The following is a 22,235-nucleotide window of genomic DNA, read 5'->3' on the forward strand; positions in this document are numbered from 1 at the left end:
ATGAATGCCAACATTGCATATGCCTTCCTCACCATCGATTCAGGCTGCATATTAACCTTTAGGGAGCCCTGCACGAGGACTCCCAAGTCCTTTTGCACCTGGGATTTTTGAATTTTCTACCCATTTAGAAATTAGACTATGCTTTTGTTCCTTCTACCAAAGTGCATGACCATACACTTCCCTGCAGTGTAATCCATCTGCCACTTCTTTGCACATTCTTTTAATCCAAGTCCTTCTTGCAGCCTCCCTACTTCCTCAATACCACTTGCCCCTCCATCTATCTTTGTATTATCTGCAAACTTGGCTATAAAGGCATCAATTCTGTCATCCAAATCACTGACATATAACGATAAAAGCAGTCCCAACACTGATTGCTACAAAATGTCATTAGTCACTGGCAGCCAACCATAAAAGGCTCCCTTTATTCCCACTCTGCCTCTTGCCAATCAACTAATGCACTATCCATGCTAGTACCTTTCCTGTAATATAATGGGCTCTTACCTTGTTAAGCAGCCTCATGTGCAACACCTTGTCAAGGACCCTCCGAAAATCCAAGTACACAATATCCATCAATTCTTTGTCTATCCTGTTCGTCATTTCTTCAAATAATTCTAACAGATTTATCAGGCAAGATCTTCCTTTAAGGAAACCATGCTGACTTTGGCCTATTTTATCATATCCCAAGTGCCCCAAGACCAAATCCTTAACAATCGACTCTAACATCTCCCCAATCACTGAGGAGAGGCTAACTGGCCTACAATTTATTTTCTTTTGCCTCCCCCCCTCATGAAAAACAGAATACCATTTGCAACTTTCCAGTCCTCTGGAACCATGCCAGAACCGAATGACTCTTGAAAGATCATTATCTATGCCTCCACAATCTCCCCAGCCACCTCTTCCAGAACCCTGGTATGCACTCCGTCTGGTCCAGGTGCCTTATCCACTTTTAGACTTTTCAGCTTCTAAAGCACTTTCTCTATAGTGAAAGCAATTGTACTCACTTCTGCTCCCTGACACACTCAAACTTCCGGCATACTGCAGGTGTCTTCCACAGTGAAGACTGATGCAAAATACTTATTAAATTCATCTGCCATTTCCTTATCCCCATTACTACCAACATCATTTTCCAACAGTCTGCTATCTACTCTCGCTTTTTACTCTTTATAGAAAATATTAGAAAATACTTTCAGTATTCTTTTGATATAATTGGCTAGCTTACCTTCATATTTCACCTTTTCCTCCTCCTAATGGCTTTTTTTCAGTTGCTTTCTGATGGTTTTAAAAGCTGGCCAATCCTCTAACTTCCCACTAATTTTTGCTCTACTATATGCTCCCTCTTGTACTTTTATGTTGTTTTTGATTTCTCTTATCAGCCACGGTTGTGTCATCCTGCCCTTAGAATTCTTCTTTTTTCGGAAGTATCTATCCTATGTCTTCCAAATTGCTGCCAGAAACTGATGTATTTTGTCTTACCTTTTTCCTTTCACCTCCCTGAGCTCTTGTCATACATGGGCCCCTTCCACAAATTATGAATCCCTGTCCCTCAGTTCTCCCTAATTTTTGCTATATTGTATACCATTGCTTCTGCTTTTATGCTGTCTTTGACTTCTCTTGTCAGAGTTGCCTCATCTTTCCTATAGAAAGCTTTTTCTTTTTTGTGATGAATTATTCATGAATTATTTGCAGGAACTCCAGCCATTGCTGCTCTACTGTCATCCCTGGTGGTGTCACGTTCCAATCAATTTTGGCCAGCTCCTCTGTCATGCCTCTGTAGTTCTTTCTCTTTACTCCACTCTAGCAATTCATCTGATTTTAGCTTCTACTTCCTAGTCAAAGGTTTTGAGTTTTATTTGAGCTGATAAACCAATACAGTAAACTGACAAAAAACAAAGTTGTAACAAAAGTAATTGAAACAGTAAGCAGGGCACTCTGTGCAGTATGACATTTAGAAACAAATATATTAACCACTAGTCTATCCAAATCATATAGAAGGATGATACTAGTTTACTTTCAAGAACCAATTCTTGCTTCATTATAACAAAAGAATTAATAGTGTAAATTTAGAAAACCTTGTCAGATAACCAGGGAGACTATCTGCATTTCCATCTCATCTCCATGTCTAATAAAAATAAAATTAGTAGATCATGGTCAGATCATGAAGCTGAAGTACATATCTTTTGATAGGAACTAATTAAAATGGCCCATTTTTAAAGTTTTAGTAAAAGAAAGAAAGCCACCTGCCTTCCCAACAGTATAGTATTACATTTTAGAAAATATCCTAGATATTCATAGTACAACATATTTCACTATTGGCACAGATCAACATGAAAAATAAAAGTAAAGATGATTTTTCAGCAGTCAGTTAAAAACCAACCTTTAGTGAGGATTACGATTTGGCTCTTATAAGGTTGAACTCGAGTGTAACAATGGCAAGTTAGGAAGCTGATTCGTAAACTAGTATCAAAACAAAATTCAATGAAAACATTCTAATGATAATTAAACACTTCACAGGTTCACAACTGTAATGCCACCTTAACCTGTCTGGCCTACATGTACAGAGCTGGAAGTCTAACCGCCTTCCATCAATCATTCCAGAATCTGCTTTAATTCCAACGTAGAATGTTCAAATTATCATTGTGTCAATGGGGTTCTTGGCATTGTAATCTAAGAGCTTTAACCTAGTACTTAATTATGTAATCATTGCTAAGTAAAAAGAATCCACAGCAAACTTTTGGCCTGTCCCCGCAATTTGGATTATTTCAATAAATTTAGGGCTCTTTTAATACTTCAGCTGAATGTAGCTTAATGAGGAAATCATAAGACTTCAAAGAGGAACTTCTTCAACACCAATACTTCAATACCACCTTCTAATTTGTTTGCTGCCTTCCAAAACTTAGCATTTCTGCTACGTCTCCAGCCATGTTATGAGCAGGCACTCTCATTGGCCCATCCTACTTCTACAAACCTCTCCACCAAATGTGCATGCTACAGGTTACTCTTCCTTTCTTTCTTCCCACCTAACTTGCAACATCAAGTCCCAATCCTTTACAAACTGTCAACCTCCACATCTGCCTCTGGAACATCCAAACAATTATAAGCAAGGCCGCTGTCATTCACAACATAGTGGACATGTTGAAAACGTGGGGATTCAACCAATAAAAAAGGATTTCTTTTCATTTCTTTTCTTTCCAAAAGGTGACTTATCCAGACTAGTAATACATAAATACAAAATTCAATACATCTCATTCATTTTTAAATGAACTTTTCAAAACCAATTCCTACACAAATCACCAATGTAACAAAAACAAACTACTTTTTGCAATTAATTAGATAATAGACACTGATTCAATCATCTCAAACCTAACACAAGCCAAATTAAGTTTAAATTATAACTCATTTTTGTCTGACCCATATTGCATGTTATATGAGGGAAATAACAAAATAACCTTTATAGGTCTGCTTAAAGAAAACAGGCAAATGTACTTACTGGTTCTGGTGTTTTGTTCCCTGGATGTGTGCCTGATATTGCTCTATTGAGTTCAGTACAATGTTACAGGTGTTACAAGGGTAGCCTTTAGCAGAAGCAGCTGTGAAAGATTATAATTTTGTTACCTACTAGTAATATTTTAAAAGAAACCTTAATAATGCATTTTCCCTGCTTATGATGAACATTTTTTAAGATAAAATTTTGCCTTTGTCTGGTCAGCTATTCATTTTCCTTTCCAATTTCATTCCACTAGAAAGTTCGTACCCAAACTCCATAGACAATAATGGAACAAAGTGTGCCAATGATTTAGGACATGGATTTTAAAAGTGCATACTGCACTACTTTTAGTTAAAAAGAGCACACTACTAGGAATGTCAAGGGCTACATGTTATGGTTATAATGAAAACACAAGGATCAATAATAATTTACAAAAAACAGGCCATCACCTTTTATGCACAAACCCCCTAATATCTGTGGAGTGAAAGGAGCCAAGGGGGGACAGGGGGTATCAGTTATCCTATTGCAAAAATATCTTATATGGCACATTTGACAAGTTTTGTAAAATCTGCATGTTATTAACAAATAATTCCATATAAAAAGACAATGGGACAATACAGGTCTACATTCAGAGATCAGAGAAGCATGGCAATAATTTATCTGGTGAGAGGGTTGTCTTTAGATTTCACTTGAGATTTTAATAAAGCAGATCAACTCATTGTAAACAATAGTTTTGAATTAGTTTTATAGAAATAATATAACAAGAGTAAGCCATTCAGCCTATTTTGCCGGTCAGTTTGTTTATAGCTGGCATATCATCTCAAATCATTGTTCCCAACCTGGATCCATACAATTTACAGCGATTATTGGGAATACTTTTAGAATAATCAGTAATCCTGATTTCTTAAAGTTATTACAATGGGAGATAAGCTCCCACTACCTATCAAGTCTTTCCAATGGCATGCATCTTATATAGCTCTGACAACCAAATCCTGGCCCTTCACGTGGCTTAGCTAGCAAGCCTGGCAGAACAGTTCCTACTGACAGGAGAAAGGCAGGTTACTGGCACCTTAAAACCAGTCACTTCGGGCAAATAGAACTCGTCAACCGTGGACTGGCAACTCTTCTCACAATGTCACTGCCTTACAGCTACAGCCACTCATGTGGAAGGCTTCAGGAGTAAAAATCAAGGAAAAATCTGGAGCTGGAGTTCCTACAGTGAATTCAACTCTGACTGCCAACTCCTGCGATGTTGCAGGTGCCAAACTGTGTTAGTCTCTGCTGTTGCTTTGGATTCTTCAGCTGCGTGGAGAAGGGAAGCCTGCTACATGGACAAAGACTTGCTCTCCTTATTGTACTACCCTGGCTTGTTTAGCAGATAGACAGCTGGAACACAACATCTATGGTCAACCCCAACTAACAGAGGGTTTCTCTCAATAGTAACCCTGAAAGGTTGGTCAAACATTCTCCATGTTTTATTTTGTAGCTTGCAGTACAAAGTTCCACTCATATTTTGTAAATAGTTTAATGTTGATTTGCTTTCCCTCTAAACTCTTCAAAGTTTAATAAAGCTCTCGTTCATCTTTCAGGCTTCAGTTCCAATAAAAGGCTCAGACCCATGATATCATGGTTTACCTTTTCTTTTATAGTGCCTGAGCCTTTGTGTATTTCTATAATTTCTTACTTTTATCCAATATCTATAATTCATTTTCCTTTACTGAATATTTACTTAACTAGTTTGTCCTCTATGTTAAAATGTGTGTGACTGTTTTGGGAAAGGAGAAACTAAGCTGTGAAAACTGAAAGATACAGTACTGTGCAAATGTCTTAGGAACATATATATATGTATAGCTAGGGTGCCTAAGACTTTTGCACGGTACTGTACTGCCTCTTGAAGTCCTAACTAACAGGGCTTTGGTGAAGCTGTATGGGTCAATCCCCTTTTCAGTGGATGTAATAAATTGCAAAAGCATTCATGAATTCCAATCATACCACTGATTCAGAGGATGATCAAGACGGGAGGTCATCGATGGTCTATGCTCCACATGAAGCTAAGCTCCCAAGTACTGTAGTAATTTTATGTATTGCACTGTACTGCTACTGCCACAATTTCATGACACATGCAACTGATGACAAACCAGATTCTGATACAAGTCTCCATTGTAGACTGACAGTGGGAAGGGGACAGGGGGAGGGGAAATCATGGTTGGGAAAATCAGAAGGGAGAGGAGAGGGAGTAGGAAGCTCTGGAGAAACATTCTGTAATGATCAATAAACCAATTATTTGGAATCAAATGACCTGGTCTGATGTCTCACTGCTAGGTGTGTTTGCACCCATGTCACCACCTGTCCCTGGCACTCCTTCTCTGCCACCTGTCTCACATGGCACTCCACCCTCATCATTCTGAACATTCTTTGCTCCTGCCAGATTTACAAACTCACTCTCCTCGCCAAGTTAACATATACAGTACTGTATTTTACATTTCTCAATCACTACATTTAATTCCTTCTGCTCACTCAGTGAGCCCTGCATTCTACCTCATTCTACTTAATGGAGCAGAGGTGGAAATCACCTGATTGAGGCTCTTGATGCTACCTCGCCATTCAGCTATTTGCTAGCAGCAAGAAATGGCATTCATTCAGTGAAATTAAAATTATTCATGTGCACAAATACAATTCATTTGTAGTAAAATTAGCTATAAGTAGCACAAAATAGGTTTATAACAAATTGCAAATCATTCACTAAATTGAAATGGCAGGCATAATGTAAAATGGGCAGCTGATGAACTCTAACATTGGCCTATTTCACCTCAACATGCAATTTTCCTGAACTCATTCTGCATGACTACCTGTTAATACTGATAAGATAACAGAACATGGAAAAGGCATGTATGGTTTAAAATGAATTCTGAATTTATGGCCTCTAATGATTCAGTTATTCTGTAGTTGAGCCTTAATAATTAGGCTAGTAAGATTTCAGATACAATTATAGTCAGTGTTCTTCAATATCCGCTAGGGCTATGGATGGAGTAGCAAATAGGTAGGGTTAGGGTCCGTCATGGAAAATGCTACAAAAGTGTTCAGTCCAATCGATTAGTAAGGGTACTACAAGGTATCTGTGGAACTATATCCCAGCAAAAATGCTAGAGGTTATGTCTCAAACAGGGCAAGATTGAACATATTTGTACTTTTACTGCACTATTTAATGTTAATTTCTGGATTTGGTTTAAATTTCAGTAAGCATCTTAAGCAATCTCACAATCCTGCTTACCATAAAGTCATTAAAAAGACTGCTTTCAAATAGAAGTGTCTGCATTTTGGATTTGACAATTTGCTTCAAATTAACAGGGTACACATCCAAAGGGGATGACTGGAATGAAATCATAATCAAAAATTCATGCCAAATGACAGTGGTGTTCAGTTACCCAGTATGAGCAAATCAGATTCAGATTCATAATTAAAGAGCTAAGGTATCAGCAATGCAGTCGTTTTAGCTAGATTTCAGGAAATAAATACAGTAAAGCTGGCAAATTTGTGTTCTTTTGGCAACCACATTTCCATGGCACAGTTTTTTTCCAGTCTATCCAGTAGTAAAAGAATTCCCCTCTACAAACAATATAAAAATAACACAAGTAACACTTTCTATTTATTGTTTTTTAGGCAGAGAAAACTGCAGATTATTAAAATATTTAAGGAAACAAAGGAGCTGAAACATTTCTTTACAATTTACTTGATTTTCCATATATGGTTTCCCAAGCAGAACATTAAATTTTTCCTCAGTTGTTCTACTGATTGAACTCTGTCATTGTATAGAGAATCAAATTATGAAACAAGGCATTACAATGACCAATCTTTGACATCAAACAAAAAATTATAAATAATGTGTAATTAAAAATAGAAAATAGCAGATGTGCAGAACTATGAACAAGTTTTACCATGGGGGCTAACTAATTTATAAAATGTTGTTGAGTCTATGATCCATTTCCAATTGTTAAAAAAGATATGCATCAATTAGTTGGTGGTTTGCAAGTAATATACTTACAGTTACTACCAGCCTGCCCCAGTTGCTCCAGCAACTTAGCTTTTGTCTCACGCTTCTTGTGCCTTTTGCCCACATAGTGCTGTTTTGCAATAGCTGGATGATTAAAAAAGGCTTGACATAGACTACAGTACTTATCAGGATCACTGTTCCCAGATTCAGCACTAGACTGCACAGAAGTTGGAGCATCTTCATTCTTTACCTTGGGAGTAGCTGCAACTGAAAAATGTTCCTATTATATGCTGATCAAATGAAAACATCATTCATAAATAATGAACAGAGTTAAACCATTTTTATTTTAACAGTTAGAAATTAAAGACAATTATTTTAATCATAAAGATAGAGTGCTTATCGCTAAAATTGTGGAAGATGCACAAAGTTTTTCAGCAAGTTATTACAGCTGGTTACTGTATTTAAATATAAAGGTTAGAAAGAACTAAATTTCTCATTCAGTAACTGCCTGCTTTATAAATGTCTATATTTTTGCAATGATTCACTACCTATTGGATAGTTTCACCAAGTCCCTCTTTCATTTTGGCTCTTCCCTATTTCTATTCTCCTTTAGACCCCAATTAGAATTATTCTGCAAAACTGCTAAGATAATCAAGCCTACAAAAAACATCACATATCAACAGGAAGGCAACAAGGAGAAAATGGATTCAGAATCAACAGGACATTAATTGTTAATAGCCCTATTTGAAAAAGAATGGGAAGTCTCTCCTGGCATTCTCCCCAACGCTTCTTCTTTAACCAAATTGGTCATTTGGCTGACACATTTAGTAGCAAACATAGCTAACATAACTGCCAAAAAAAATGCAAGTCTTTTAAACAACCATATATCACATACTAAGAGACAGGTGAAGTTGAGGCACAACACATTAAATAACTGCAAGATTTTAAGTATTTTTAAATCTTTTAGTTTGTCGCTATTTTTAATCTGCAAATGACCACCAAAATTGCTTTTATTCCATTAAATTATAACAGCAGACAGGTTAATTGTTATTGTCACATATACTGAGGCACAGTATATGGCATATTTCTTTTCTATGCCATAAGTATAATTTAATCAAATCAATATTTCTGTATAGGACAAGGGAAAAACTGCAGAATCAAATGCTAGTCATACAGAAAGTGCAGTTTAGGCTAACGGTAAGGTGAAAGGCCATGACAAGGTAGATTCTGTGGTCAAAAGTCCATCATAGTAAACATGGGGATTATTTAATACTCTTAACACTGCAGTACAGAAACTGTCCTTGGAGTACTTTCAGGTTTTTAATAGCCCAGTTAGAGGGGTGGGTGGGATCTTTCATTATGTTGGCTGTTTTACAAGGCAGCCAGAAGTGTAGACAAACCATATATTTTCCTGATGTTCAGGTCATAAAATTTCTTTAAAACAAAAGAGTCTATTAATTCCTTCTGCTGGAATGAGTGTCAAATCTGGCAGTGTAAACCTGGAGGGCTAGGTTGGAGATTTTTGGTCCTTGTTAATTAAGACCTGCATTGAATGCTCTCAAAAATCAGCAATTCAGTTGCTAACTTCAATTTAAAAATCTGTCAGTGTTTTTCCTGGTCACTTGATTTTACACTCTGATAACTGTTCAGCCTGAGCTTCCTGTGCTTGATGCTGACCCAGAGCATTTTCAAGTGATTTGGCAAACACAAGTTTAGTCTTTCCATTGAACTCCATTCTTTAATCAGAGCATCCAATTAATTGTACTTATTGGTACACAAATATTTGGAGGTAAATACATTTTCTAGTAAGATATAAAAAAAATGATCACCTTAAACATCTATACTATCCTAGGAGCTCCACATTGCGTAAACTTCTGAATGTTACTTGCTCACTTAATATTTTAATAATTGCCTACAGAGCACACACTGTCAAACAACATAGAAATAGGTCCGAGCAACACACACAAAATGCTGGTGGAACTCAGTATGTTCATCGACTGCACTTTTTTCCATAGATGCTGCCTGGCCTGCTGAGTTCCTCCAGGTAGGTAGGTGGGTAGGTGTGTGTGTGTGTGCACGCGCGCGCTGCACACATTTCCAGCAGCTGCAGACTTTCTCTTGTTAGAAATAGGTCCTTTGGCTCAGCAAATCCATCATTCACACATTACACAAATCCTCCACTAGTCTTATTTTATTCTGTCCACATTTATCAACTCCCTTGATTCTACAACTGACCTACATACAAAGAGCAATTTACAATGATCAATTAAATTGCCAACCCACAGATCCTTGGGATGAGAAGGAAACCTACATTGCCATGGGAAGAACATGCAAAGTACCCAGTTACCACGAGAAGTCAGGTACAAACCTGAGTCCCTGACACAGTGAGGCCACTGTGCCACACATATATTTTCATTTCACTACAAAATGACAATAGTTTAGAAACAAAACACAACTTCCTTTGGGAATACATTGAATACTGTCATTATGAAATGGCAGATTTAATTCCCAATCTGAAAAGATGAGCAAATTCATAGAATCAAATTCTTAAGGAACACATTCAAAACTATTGTCAAAGCAATTCTTCACCTATACTTACCAATCTCTATTTTTTCCCCAACCTTATGAATGTAAATGGAAAGACTGCTGAAAACTTGTTTACACAAGTAGATTCCTAGAAATCAGGAGCATAATCTTAATTTTTGGCCATGACAATGTATCAGGGTTACTTACCAGAGGATGCTGGGATAGTTTCATCTTGCTTTTGCTTGAGTTTCAGAGTTTTTGCATGGTTCTTTCCCTGGTAATGAGACTGGGCAACAACCGGTGATGTAAAGGTCACATTACAGAGTGGACAATATTTATTCCGATCAACTTCTCCATTGCTACTGTCCTGTGGGAAGGTTCAAAAATTGCTGTTTATGTTAACTCTACTTCTAATGTTCATGCAAGAAATACAATATTGCAATGTTTTAAAGAGTTGGGCAAATCTGCTAAACAGAGCAGAGGAATCTGCAGACTAGGAATTCACTGGTAAGGATGGCAAAAGAAAAAGTGCTCATAAAATTAAAATCTTACATTGCTTTTTTACTTAAGAAAAAAACTTCAAATAGGTCCTAAATCTTGCGGTTAATTTTGATGGCTGAAAATATGCTTACTAGTTGTAATCAGAATGTTTATGAACTTAATTTGAAGAGGATATAAATCCAGTAGTCCCTAGCATTTGCCCAATAAGCTCACAGATTGTGTTTACATCAGTGCCACTTCTCTGCACTTAGTCCATTCCACTTGAATCCCTAAACACTCTAACTCTGGCTTAAAAATATATATTGACCTAGTCTTCATGGCTCTCTTACTTGACCCTTTATTTTCAGATTAAGTCCCTTTGCTCAAGAAATTCCACCCAGGGAAAAAAAGCACCATCTCTACTGACATGTATCCTGTTAAGTTCCGTTAATATCTCTGAATTTTCTAGGCTCCAGAGGACAATTACTCTACCCCAGGAATCAATTCAGTTAATCCTTGCTCCATCCCCTCTATTGCAAGTAGTTCCTTCACTTGGTTGGAGACCAGACTAAGAAATATTTCAATTGCAATCTCAATGGGGTCCCATATAATTTCAATAAGTCATTTTAAACTATGCACTTAACTCCTCTTGCAATGAAAAAAATATTTACTTACATCAAAGGACATAAAACTAAAGTTAAAGTAGGACTAAGACACAAGACCTATTAACCCTGTTCTGATATTCAACAAGATCAAATTCAATTTCATTCAAGGTTACTATTCTGACAAAAGGTATTTGACTTGAAGTATAATTTTCATCCATGAATGTTGCCTGGCATGCTGAACATTTTTTGTTTTTTTTTCTCAAACTCATTCTTCTGCTTGATTTCTAAACCTTTGCTAGCTAAAGACCTATTTATCTAGGTCTGAGTCACCAAGCATTTGTAATGCCTGATTGTATTTATGCTGCTATGCTTTGAGCAGCTTTTCTGCAAATGCAGTGTATTCTGTTGGTTAAGCATCACAGACTAGCATTTTGGCTTCAGCTGAGATAAGGAGCTGTTTGCTCAGCCTAGGAATGTTGTCAGTCAATTGGGTTTGTCTTGGTAACCTGCTCTAACATTCTGCCCAGTGGGATGCCATGGAACATTCAAGAGAGCTGGTCACAATCAGATTTCCAGGAGACAGTTGTCTAGTTTTCGGTCTTCATTGGCAGATGTGGAGTGGAGCCCAAGGGAAAAATGCCACTTGAAGGAGAGACCCCATTGTAAGAAGTGCTTCATGCAGACAAATGGAGTTTGTCAGTTCATTTGGAATGGTCCTCAAAGCGAAACTCGAACTGTGGCTGGTGTCTTTTGCACAGAACTTGGGTTTAGCGTGAGTAATCAAAGCAAAACACCCGACTATGCCAGAAATGAGCTCCAACATTTATGTACACATTTAGACTGGTTTAACTGTAATGGGCCCTTTTTCTTTTTTCTATTAACTGTTTGTTAAAGTTGAAATATCTGTAAATATACTTCCACTTTAATTTTATGGCAGTGTAAAGTCTCTCATTTCCTAGCAAACGATAACACTGCACGGGGCAGCATTTACACAGCAGTCACCATAATATCCATTCCCTCATCAGAGCATTCCAACTTTCCTGTTGAGTTGAACCCGAATCATACTAACCTTAGACATATGTTGCTTATTGAAGGTGGCCTTCTCGCCGTTACCCATGCAATGCTGAGTCACATGGCTCTTAGTCACAGCTAGCAAATAAGCCTGGTTTATTACGAGCCACGGTGAGAGGGTTACATTCCAGAGATGGAATGCTGTATCCGGATTGATTAAGCGGCTTATTCTGTGTCAAAGTGAGGTGTGTCACAATTAAGGTTATCATGGACGCCCAGAGATTAAGGTCGGATGCGTTATGACAACCAGTGATGTGACTGAAGTCACTCTGCCTGTTAGGATCGGGGTACTTGGGGAGGCTGGACCTGGGCAGATCATATATTGCAAGATGGGGTAAGGAGTTGTCTGATGTGAAAGGTCTAATGGGTCCTTCAGCGGTTGATTTAAATTCTGAGCTGGTTTCGGCTATTACTTCACTAGCTGATAAATACCAAAGTGTACCAGCGGAGAACAAAAGTTATCATAGGTTGAGAATGTTCTCTGGAGAAGCTCACACTTGATGGGGAAGAATAGCTCAGCATTTAATACCATCATTCCCACAATCCTGATTCAGAAGTTGCAGAACCTAGGCCTCTGTACCTCCCTCTGCAATGAAGTCCTTGACTTCCTAACTGGAAGATCACCATCTGTGCAGATTGGTGATAACATGTCCTCCTCGCTGATCATCAACAATGGTGCACCTCAGGGGCGTGTGCTTAGCCCACTGCTCTATTGTCTATATATCCATGACTGTGTGGCTAGGCATAGCTCAAATACCATCTATAAATTTGCTGATGATATAACCATTATTGGTAGAATCTCAGATGGAGATGACAGGATGTACAGGAGTGAGATATCCCAACTAGTGGAGTGGTGTTGCAGCAACAACTTGGCACTCAATGTCAGTAAGATGAAAGAGCTGAATGTGCACTTCTGGAAGAGCAAGACAAAGGAACAGATACCAATCCTCAGAGGGATCAGAAGTGGAGAGGGTGAACAGCTTCCTGGGTGTCAAGATGTCGGAGGATCTAACCCGGTCCCAACATATCGATGCAGTTATAAAGACAGAGGCTATACTTCATTAGGAGTTTGAAGAGATTTGGTATGTCAACAAATACACTCGAAAACTTCTACAGATGTACTGTGGAGAGCATTCTGACAGGCTGCATCACTGTCTGGTATTGGGGGGGGGGGGGGCACTACAGCACAGGACCAAAAGAAGCTGCAATAGGTTGTACATTTAGTCAGCTCCATCTTAGGTACTAGCCTCAAAAGTACTCAGGACATCTTCAAGGAGCAGTGTCTCAGAAAGGCAGCATCCATTATTAAGGACCTCCAGCACTTAAGGCATGCCCTTTTCTCACTGTTACCATCAGGTAGGAGGTACAGAAGCTTGAAGACACACACTCAGGGATGCAAGAACAGCTTCTTCCCCCCCCCTCTGCCATCCGATTCCTAAATGGACATTGAACCCTTGGACACTACCTCACTTTTTAAATATACATTGTTTTTTTGCACGATTTTTAATCTATTCAAAATATATACTGTAATTGATTTACTTATTATTATTTTAGTTCTTCTATATTATGTACTGCATTGAACTGCTGCTGCTAAGTTAACAATAATAAACCAGTTTCTGATTCTGAGAATATGAGGCTTAGGCTGAACAGACAGCTCAGATACGGTACGAATGGCAGTGCTCAGATAATATAAAAGAACAAGTTTAACAGAGAGTTTAAAAGGTCCGACAGTGAGGTTCCTAAAGGCAGAAAATCCTTTAGCCACATTAGCTAACTATATGCAAGCTCTGGAAAATGCTTTGGCACTCCTGTAAGTTCAGCTGATCTTATGAAGTAGTTTACACAAACATTCCAGGAGGAAGGAGAGAAGCAGTCTGCCTACCTTTTCAGATTGGAAAACTGCTGCACTGCTTGTGCCACAAAGGGGGCATTCAACTGTCTGAGAGAAATTGCTTGAGGGTGGAGCAAGTTGTGAAGGGCGCTCTGCCACCTGACGATTGCTCTCCACACTCGAACTACCCACAAAAAGCTTCTTTTGCCATCTTTTACTGAGTTACTCAGAGAAGTTATGAGGAGGAAAATATGATTGAGGAGAAGAATGTTTCCAAAAGTAAGGCCCTTTGAAGTATAGAAGTGCATAGGTTTACAATCCCGAGTGAACTTTCTCCTTTCATCCTAAATGGCCTAAATTTTATTCTGTGACCTTGTACCCCACACTTTCTTATTCCAGACTTAGGCAGACAAAATTTAATGAAGGAATTCAAGATTCATTTCAATGGGAAGAATAAATGTCAAACTAAATGATAGAGTTTTAAAAGGACATATTAAAAAGTAATTTGGGACATAGATACAATTCTCTGAATGTAATAAAACAAGTTTAAAAAATATTTGGGATCTTGACCTCTATGAACTGACCTCATGATAATGGTTATTCAGATTACAAAAATGTGCACTGACAGAATTCACAATTTACTGAGATACTGAATAAAGTCGTTCTTACAGAATACATAGGGAGACAAAATAAATAAATGTGAAAATATTGCAATTATTTGTTTGACATAAACCTCATCCATCGTGAATTTAACATTAGGCTCAGTTGTTAAATTACAGTGGCAGATCACCTTGTCATTGCATATAAAATGTCCTAGGAGAAAAACATTCTTTAGGAATGCACCTCTGATTAGAGCATGAGATTCAATGGGAAATGAAGCTTGCACTACAGAAAAATCACAATGAAGATAGTTTTCTAAGAGAACCTCTCCATAACGTGGGGGTGGGGAACCACTTCAAGTTCTAAAGCAAGGGAATTATGATAACTTCTGGAAAAAAAAAATCACAGGCTATGCCTCAGCTAGAAAGCTATCTAATTCTGAGCATCACAATTAAGGATTTCAAGACAAAGGGCCAGAACAAGCATGACAAGCCTAAATGCCTCCTTCAGTGTTGCATCATTCAATTATTCATTAAAGACTTACAGAAGAATCTTTTATTATTATTTTGGCAACTGGCTCGCCATCTTGATGAAGCTCTTCATACCGACGTACTTTGTTGGCATGCTTCTTGCTCTGTAGAGATAATTATAGTGGACTTCAGTTATTGATGCCTTAACAAAGGATGCTTTCATCCCTGCTGTCAATGAACATTGAAATGGTAGAATAACGAGTATACAAAACATACTGAAGTTAACATCCAAATTTGACTGCAAGTCATGTGATATGCAGTTGTGAAACAAATAGAAACGATTGCAGAAATAACTTAATGTAAAACCATTTCATCCTCTACTGTAAATTCCAATATTGGAAGTTATTGTGTTAAATGTTGCTGTGACAGTTTGTCATAAACAATGCCCATCATATCTTGGTAGCCCATTTCTCACAATAGTACCTAACCAATCAAGACACCAAGCATGAAGATTACTGGACCAAAGTATCACAAGGCCCAGTAGCATGCCCAAAGCAACCACAGGTCTTCAGCTATTGATTGAGGAGCCACTGCCCTGAAAACCAACAACAATCTGGCTACAAAACTCTGAGTAATCTTTTAGTAATTTATTGCAATATGGGAAATCTACTTAGTAAAATAAAATACAATGGCATGCTTTTAAAAATGACAGTTAACCAAAAAACACACAATTAAAAGCATTACATTGAGCAGATTTAGAAAAACAAAAGTAACGTACCTTACTCTTTGTTTACTAATCTAATACTCTATAATTTCAATAGAAATCAACAAGGCTAGGTCTAACACAGGATCCTAGAGTTAAGAACTTAGTATAATGCTGGAGAGCATCAGGAAACTGCATGTAAAGTCCAGCAATTGACCTTTTCACTTTTAAATTTTACATTAAATACGTGGATGTACTGGGATTTTCTGGGGAAAAGATGCATCAGGTTGATCAGTTCTTCTGCAAGTTCCTAATTACTGGCTTCAGTAAACAAGATGGAAGACTGATCTATGCCTGCAGATCATGGATAAAACCAGAAGTACAGTATTTTTACTCACTAAGAAAATACCTATTCTGTATTTTAAGCAAATTTTGTTCAGCCCTTGGTTTCATGCTTAACATGCACCAATCAGATGAATTACAACAAACAGATCATTCACATTTAAGTCAAAAGGAAATTTAAATAGGTCTGCTATTTCATTACCTGGTAATGTGCTAGTCTCTGGGACTCTGAAATCAGCACAGCATTACACACTTTGCAGTGACTGTCTGTGAAGAGCTCACTATTTCCCTCGATGATCTTTTGTACTGTGAAAGAAAATCAAAAGAACTAAACTGAAAGAGCAGAGTGCTACTATCAAGCCATAGCTACTATCTTCTTTAAACATCCTTTAATGATTACAGTATCAAAGGAGGTTATTCAGGTCATCAAGTCCACATTAGCTCAATGCAAGAGCAATCTAACTAGTTTCCCTACTCCCCACCACTCTTCATTATCCACAATTCTTCGCTTTCATTTACGTAACCAGTTCTATTTAGAACACCAAAACTTGAATCTGACTTAACTATCACCCCAATAATACATTTCAGACCCTACTTGTTGCATAAGGTTTTCTTTATGGTAGCTTTCTTCTGCCAAACACTTAATTCTACCAATTTCTAGTTTTGATCCCTTTGCCAATGGAGTACCTCCAGTCTGTCTTCTGATCTTGTGTCCTTCTTGATTTTAAAGTCATCAGATTTTCTTACAAATCCTCTGTACCAGGATTCTCATCTTCTCCAATCTATCCACATAATTAAATCCTTCATTCCCTGGAATAATTTTAGCAGCTTTTTCTTTCATCTTCTCTCAAGCCTTTTTATCATTCCTGAACTGTGGCAGACAGATACAGGCACAACACCCCAATCCCAGCCAAGAAAGCATTTCCTAAAAGTTCATCCCAACTTCCTTGCTTGTGATTGGTAAAAGCACAATATCCCATATATTTTCGTAAACTTATTTCTCAACCTGCCCTACCTCATTCTATGAACTGTGCATTTATATCCCTGAAACTTTCTATTCTTCTACTCCTAGAACAATCTCTCTAGTTGTTCACAATCTTCCTGTTGAAGTAGTAGTTACGTCACATCATTTTATTTCATCTGTCAGCCATCTGCACATTCCGTTCATCCATACAGATAAAGGTTTAGAACTTTCCTCTGCACAATTAGCTCAGCTTCTAAGTTTAATGCGGCAGAAAGCCAAATCATCAAGCTAACTAAGGAAATTCCACTGTGTACATCCCTCCAGTTTGGAAACATCCTTTCAATACCAAGCTCTGTTTTCTGTTACATGCCAATATCATATCTATGTTGCAAATGACCCTTTTATTCTTTGGCCTGCCTGCAGTCTCGATGATAAACTTATAATGTGGCAGCTTGACAAACACCTTTTGAAGATTCATATAGACCACATTAACATAGCTCACACATCTGTCATTTAAAAAAGAACTCAATTAAACTATTTAGACATGTTCTCCCTTTAAGAGATCCATGCTGGGTTTCTCTGATCAACCCACATTATTGCAAATGATTGCCAATTCTGTAGCTGACTACTATTCCTAGAACTTCACAAACCAAATTAACCCGATTGTTCTGTCTTTTCTAGATTTACTGAACAAGAGTGTAAACATTGCAACGTTACAGTCCTCAGCATCACTCCTTGATTTTCAATGGCTAGGGCGCCTGCAAGCTCTCTTTTTACTTCTCTCAGTAATCTAGGGTACATCATATTAGAAAGTAAGCTGTGAGGAGAATACAAAACACCTGAAGAGGGGCATAAGCAAGTTAACTGAATGGGCTTGACTATGGCAAATATAAGGTGAAGAAATGCAAGTATGTGTTTGCAAGAATAGAAAAGCAAAATATTACTTCAATGGTGCAAGTTTGAACACTAGTAATAAAGTTAAAAAGTTATTGGTGTCTGTTTAAAAAAAATAAATTGACATTCAGCTACAACCCAGTAATTACCAAGGCAAATTGGACATTGACCATTAATAGAAGAATGAAGGACAAATACAGGGAAGTTTTGTTCATACATAGAAGACTTTGTTGTGACCACATCTGGAACAGTTTACATAATTTCAGTCTATTTAAGAAAGAATACATCTGCTTTGGAGATAGAAAAACAGAAGCTTCACTATACTGATTCCAGCAATAAAATGAGGGCAAGTCCTGCAGATTAGGCCTTTACTCTGGAACTTAAAAAAATAAGAAGTGATTCTTTAAAAATTTATAAGGGCATGAAAGGGTATGGCCTCGGGATGTCTCTCAAAAGACTGAATTATTTGAATCACCCACCCAGAGTGCTATACAGGCTGAATTATTAAGAACATCCTGGGCTAAGGATGATTTTTAGACCTAAGTAATCAAAAGTTATGGGCTCCATGCAGGAAAGTGGAAGTTGATGTCAAGATCAGATAAGCCATGACCTTATCTGCAGAGTGTGTTTATGGGACTTATCACTCCTCCTTCTGTTCTCACATCAAGGACACTTAGAGCAATAAATCAGCACATTAGCAGAAAAATTCCAGTAATGTTTAATATACAAATTCTTATTAAAAAAAGAACAAAACTCAGGCCAATACAAGCTGAAAGCAATTATTTTGTAAATAAATGCAACTATAGATGCTGGAATCTGAAAGAAAAACAGAAATACTGGAAGATTTGGGTCAGTCAAGCAGCATCTGTGGAAAGAGAAACCAGTCAATGTTTTGAGTCAAAAATCTTTCTTAAGCTCTTGAAACAAATGCAATAAATATTCAAAAAATACTTGTTCCATATTTTAGGAAAACTTTGATCTATTCACCATGAAGTATCATCAACACAGCCGACACTGTGTAACATGAAATAGTGCAGCCAATCTTCCGCATCAAAGCTTAAGACATTAAGCTTTTCAAAGTAAATTTATTATTAAAGTACATGTATGTCACCATATATAACCCCGAGATTCTTGCGGGCATACTCTGCAGATCCAATGACCATAATAAAATTAATGAAAGACTACATACAACAGGGCAACCAAACAGTGTGCAAAAACTGTGAAGATACAAAAGAAAAAAGAAATATAATAATAAATAAGCAATGAATAACTGTGAGATGAGATGAAACTATATTTCATGAGATGAAATGTCCTTGAAAGTGAGTCCACAGGCTGTGGGATCATTTCAATGACAGGGCAAGTAAAGTTGAGTGAAGTCATCCCCTTTGGTTGAGGTAATAACTGTTCCTGAACCTGGTGGTGAAAGTCCTTAGGCTCCTGTACCTTCTTGCTGAAGGCAACAGCAAGAAGAGAGCATGTCCTAGGTAGTGGGGGATGCTGCTTTCCTGTGACAACACTTCATGTAGATGTGCTCAATGGTGGGGAGTGCTTTACCCATGATGGACTAGGCCATATCTGCTACTCTCTGTAGGATTTTCCATTCACAGGTATTGGTGTTTCCATACCAGGCCGTCATACAGCCAGTCAATATCCACTACACATCTATAGAAGATTGTCAAAGTTTTAGTTGTCATGCCAAATCTATACAAACTCTAAGGAAGCAGAGGCTCTGCCATGCTTTCTTTGTAATTGCACTTAGATGCTGGGCCCAGGACAAGTCCTCCAAAATAACACCACCAAGGAATTTAAATTTGCTGACCTTCTCCACTTCTGGAGAGGAATCAAACAGAGATCTACAATGTAAAATAAAGCAAACAAATTAAAATAAAACTGAAAACTACAGACCCTCTCAACTAAAGTAATGTCCAGCAATTGGACTTTATGTAGAATGGACACAACATGGATGATATCCTCATAAGGTGATGCCTCAGAAAGGCAGCATCCATCATTAAGGACCCTATTACCCAGGACATGCCCGCTTCTCATTACTACCATCAGGGAGTAGGTACAGGAGCCTGAAGACAGACTCAATGTTTTAGGAATTGTTCTTCTTCGCCATCAGATTTCTGAACATCAATGAACCCTGCTTCACTTTTTTGCACTCTTTTGACTATTTATTTTTCATACACATTTCTCATTGTAATTTACAGTATATGTTTTGCATTCCACTGCATTGCTGCTTCAAAATAACAAATTTCATGACATCTGTCAGTGATAATAAACCTGATTCTAATTCTGAAAAATACAAATCTGGCTATTAGGTTCTTTGGTCACATCTCTTTTATAATGTTTTTTCCCCCCTTCATATGTTTCTGATTTACTGGAATCAGTATTCTTACCCTAGTGGCCTTCATTTACCAACTAAAACTTTAAACCAATGTTTGTTTGATTAGTCAAGTATAACACAGGACACCGTGCAAATAGCAAGAAATGTCATAAATGAGCTTGCTCACGATTCAATAAAGTGTGATACAATGTCGACTTTAAGGAAATTTTCAACAGAAAGGGTTGAACTCTAAAGTAGTCATTCCCACTGTTCTTATGTGGAAGTTTTAAGTGTGTCCAAAGGATTGTTTTAACTTTTTACATATTTGTCTGTTGATTCAGTTATTGTTTGAAAGAGAATTTTCATATTTCTTCTAGTCACACTGACAATCTCCACACCCAGGCTTTTCTAGCTAAAATACAGGCCTGAATGCATAACACATCAAGCTCATCATAAAGGTCCTGATCCTTCCCTATGCAGATTCCTATCCCAATTCTCCTCCAGAATTCTAAGTGAATGTAAAAGTAGTTTAGATGATGATTTAAGTGCCAGGCCAAATTGAGGCGGCGGGGTGGAAGCCCCAGAGTGCATTGAAGCAACTGAACCTGATGTTTGAAGAACAATTTAGGTATCGGCCCAGATTGAAAAGATCAGCGTCGGAGCCCGAGCTGAGGGTCAGACTGTTTCAGCTCGCTGCTCGACTCTGCCGAACTAAGGGTCCGGGAACGGACTATCTTTGTGGATTTCAGTACAGAAAGCTATTTGCTTGCATGATGTGTTTTTTTCTCTCTGCACATTGGGAGTTTGACCGTCATTTTTAAAAATGGGTTCTTTTGGGTTTGTTTTGTGGCTGCCTGTTAAGGAGATGAATCTCAAGGTTATACAATATACACATACTTAGATAATAAATGTACTTTCAACTTTGATATGGACGGTCTTAGTTATTCTATGCCCACAAAACCATATTGTGCATGATTCTTTTTGAAAAAGACATCTTTGTAAAAATGTACAAAAAAGAAATCCAATATGTAGCAACTTTAATAAAGCTAATCAGTAGAAATCAAAAGAAAAATTCTCCAGAGGTTTTGCATATAGTTAGCATAAAGGAAGATAGTTACAAATGATCAAAGCCAATGATCTCAACCCATGGACATGACACGAGTTTCTCAAGGACTTTAACAATCAGTGTATGTCCAAGAGATGTCTAGCATTAATTTATGTGCTACAACATGAACCCATATTCAACAAGCTGGAGATAATATTCAGAATTCAGTTGAAAGGCAGCAAAGTGCATTCATGACACTAATGCCAGCCAAGGGCCATCTTCAACTAGTGAGTCTAACCCAAGTCCTCATGACACTCAATGGCATTAGCTCCCCATCTCACGTGGATCACAAACAATCAGAAGCCAGAAATGGTCCTCTCATATAAGTGGCTTTTGTTACAATGCATGTTAGAGGATGCATTAGTGACAGCCGTTCCACTATCTGCAAGGTAAGTCACAATTGTGACTCAGTAAGTTCCACTTGACTACAGACATTTGGTTGCAACACATCCAAAACCATTCACATAACTGATCAACACTCATTTATACCATCTTAAAAACATTCCTTTTTCCCCATTACTGTTACAGCAGGACTTACCATGAGCAAAAAGCAAGATCTGGCAACAACACTTATTCCAAATTTCATTCTACGCTGAAAACTAACGTATACTCCGAAAATCTGGTCACGCTCCACCCACCTCATCTCACCGTGGGAGCATTCTTCACAAAAACTGCAGCAGGTCAAAAAGGTGGGTGACCTTCTCAAGGGCAATTAAGGATATATTCACAGGCTATGTAAAAAATGTCACCCTCTCAAGCATTCTTGTTTTAACAGAAAAATACTCCCAAGTGTTCAATCTTCCCCACTGGGTATAACTCTGTAACCTTGACACTACCGTTGTA

General features: G+C 37.8%; 1 protein-coding gene and 1 long non-coding RNA gene across 4 annotated transcripts in view; one reads left to right on the top strand and one right to left on the bottom strand.

Moving 5' to 3' along the window:
• Positions 1 to 22,235, bottom strand: part of LOC140739451 (zinc finger matrin-type protein 4-like) — a 173,825-nt gene that overhangs the window by 150,689 nt on the left and 901 nt on the right. For all 3 annotated transcript variants that reach the window (XM_073067760.1, XM_073067758.1, XM_073067761.1), the window contains exons 2-6: positions 16,306 to 16,409; positions 15,133 to 15,222; positions 10,209 to 10,368; positions 7,527 to 7,742; positions 3,488 to 3,587 (exon numbers count right to left, since the gene is read on the bottom strand). In XM_073067760.1, the coding sequence (XP_072923861.1) occupies positions 3,488 to 3,587; positions 7,527 to 7,742; positions 10,209 to 10,368; positions 15,133 to 15,222; positions 16,306 to 16,409 (670 nt within the window). The remainder of the gene's footprint in view (positions 1 to 3,487; positions 3,588 to 7,526; positions 7,743 to 10,208; positions 10,369 to 15,132; positions 15,223 to 16,305; positions 16,410 to 22,235) is intronic.
• Positions 22,006 to 22,235, top strand: part of LOC140739452 (uncharacterized) — a 64,075-nt gene continuing 63,845 nt past the window's right edge. The window contains exon 1 of the long non-coding RNA XR_012101642.1: positions 22,006 to 22,081. This is a non-coding gene — a long non-coding RNA (uncharacterized lncRNA). The remainder of the gene's footprint in view (positions 22,082 to 22,235) is intronic.

This window comes from Hemitrygon akajei, chromosome 15 (genome assembly GCF_048418815.1).
Source record: "Hemitrygon akajei chromosome 15, sHemAka1.3, whole genome shotgun sequence".
Lineage (NCBI taxonomy): Eukaryota > Metazoa > Chordata > Chondrichthyes > Myliobatiformes > Dasyatidae > Hemitrygon > Hemitrygon akajei.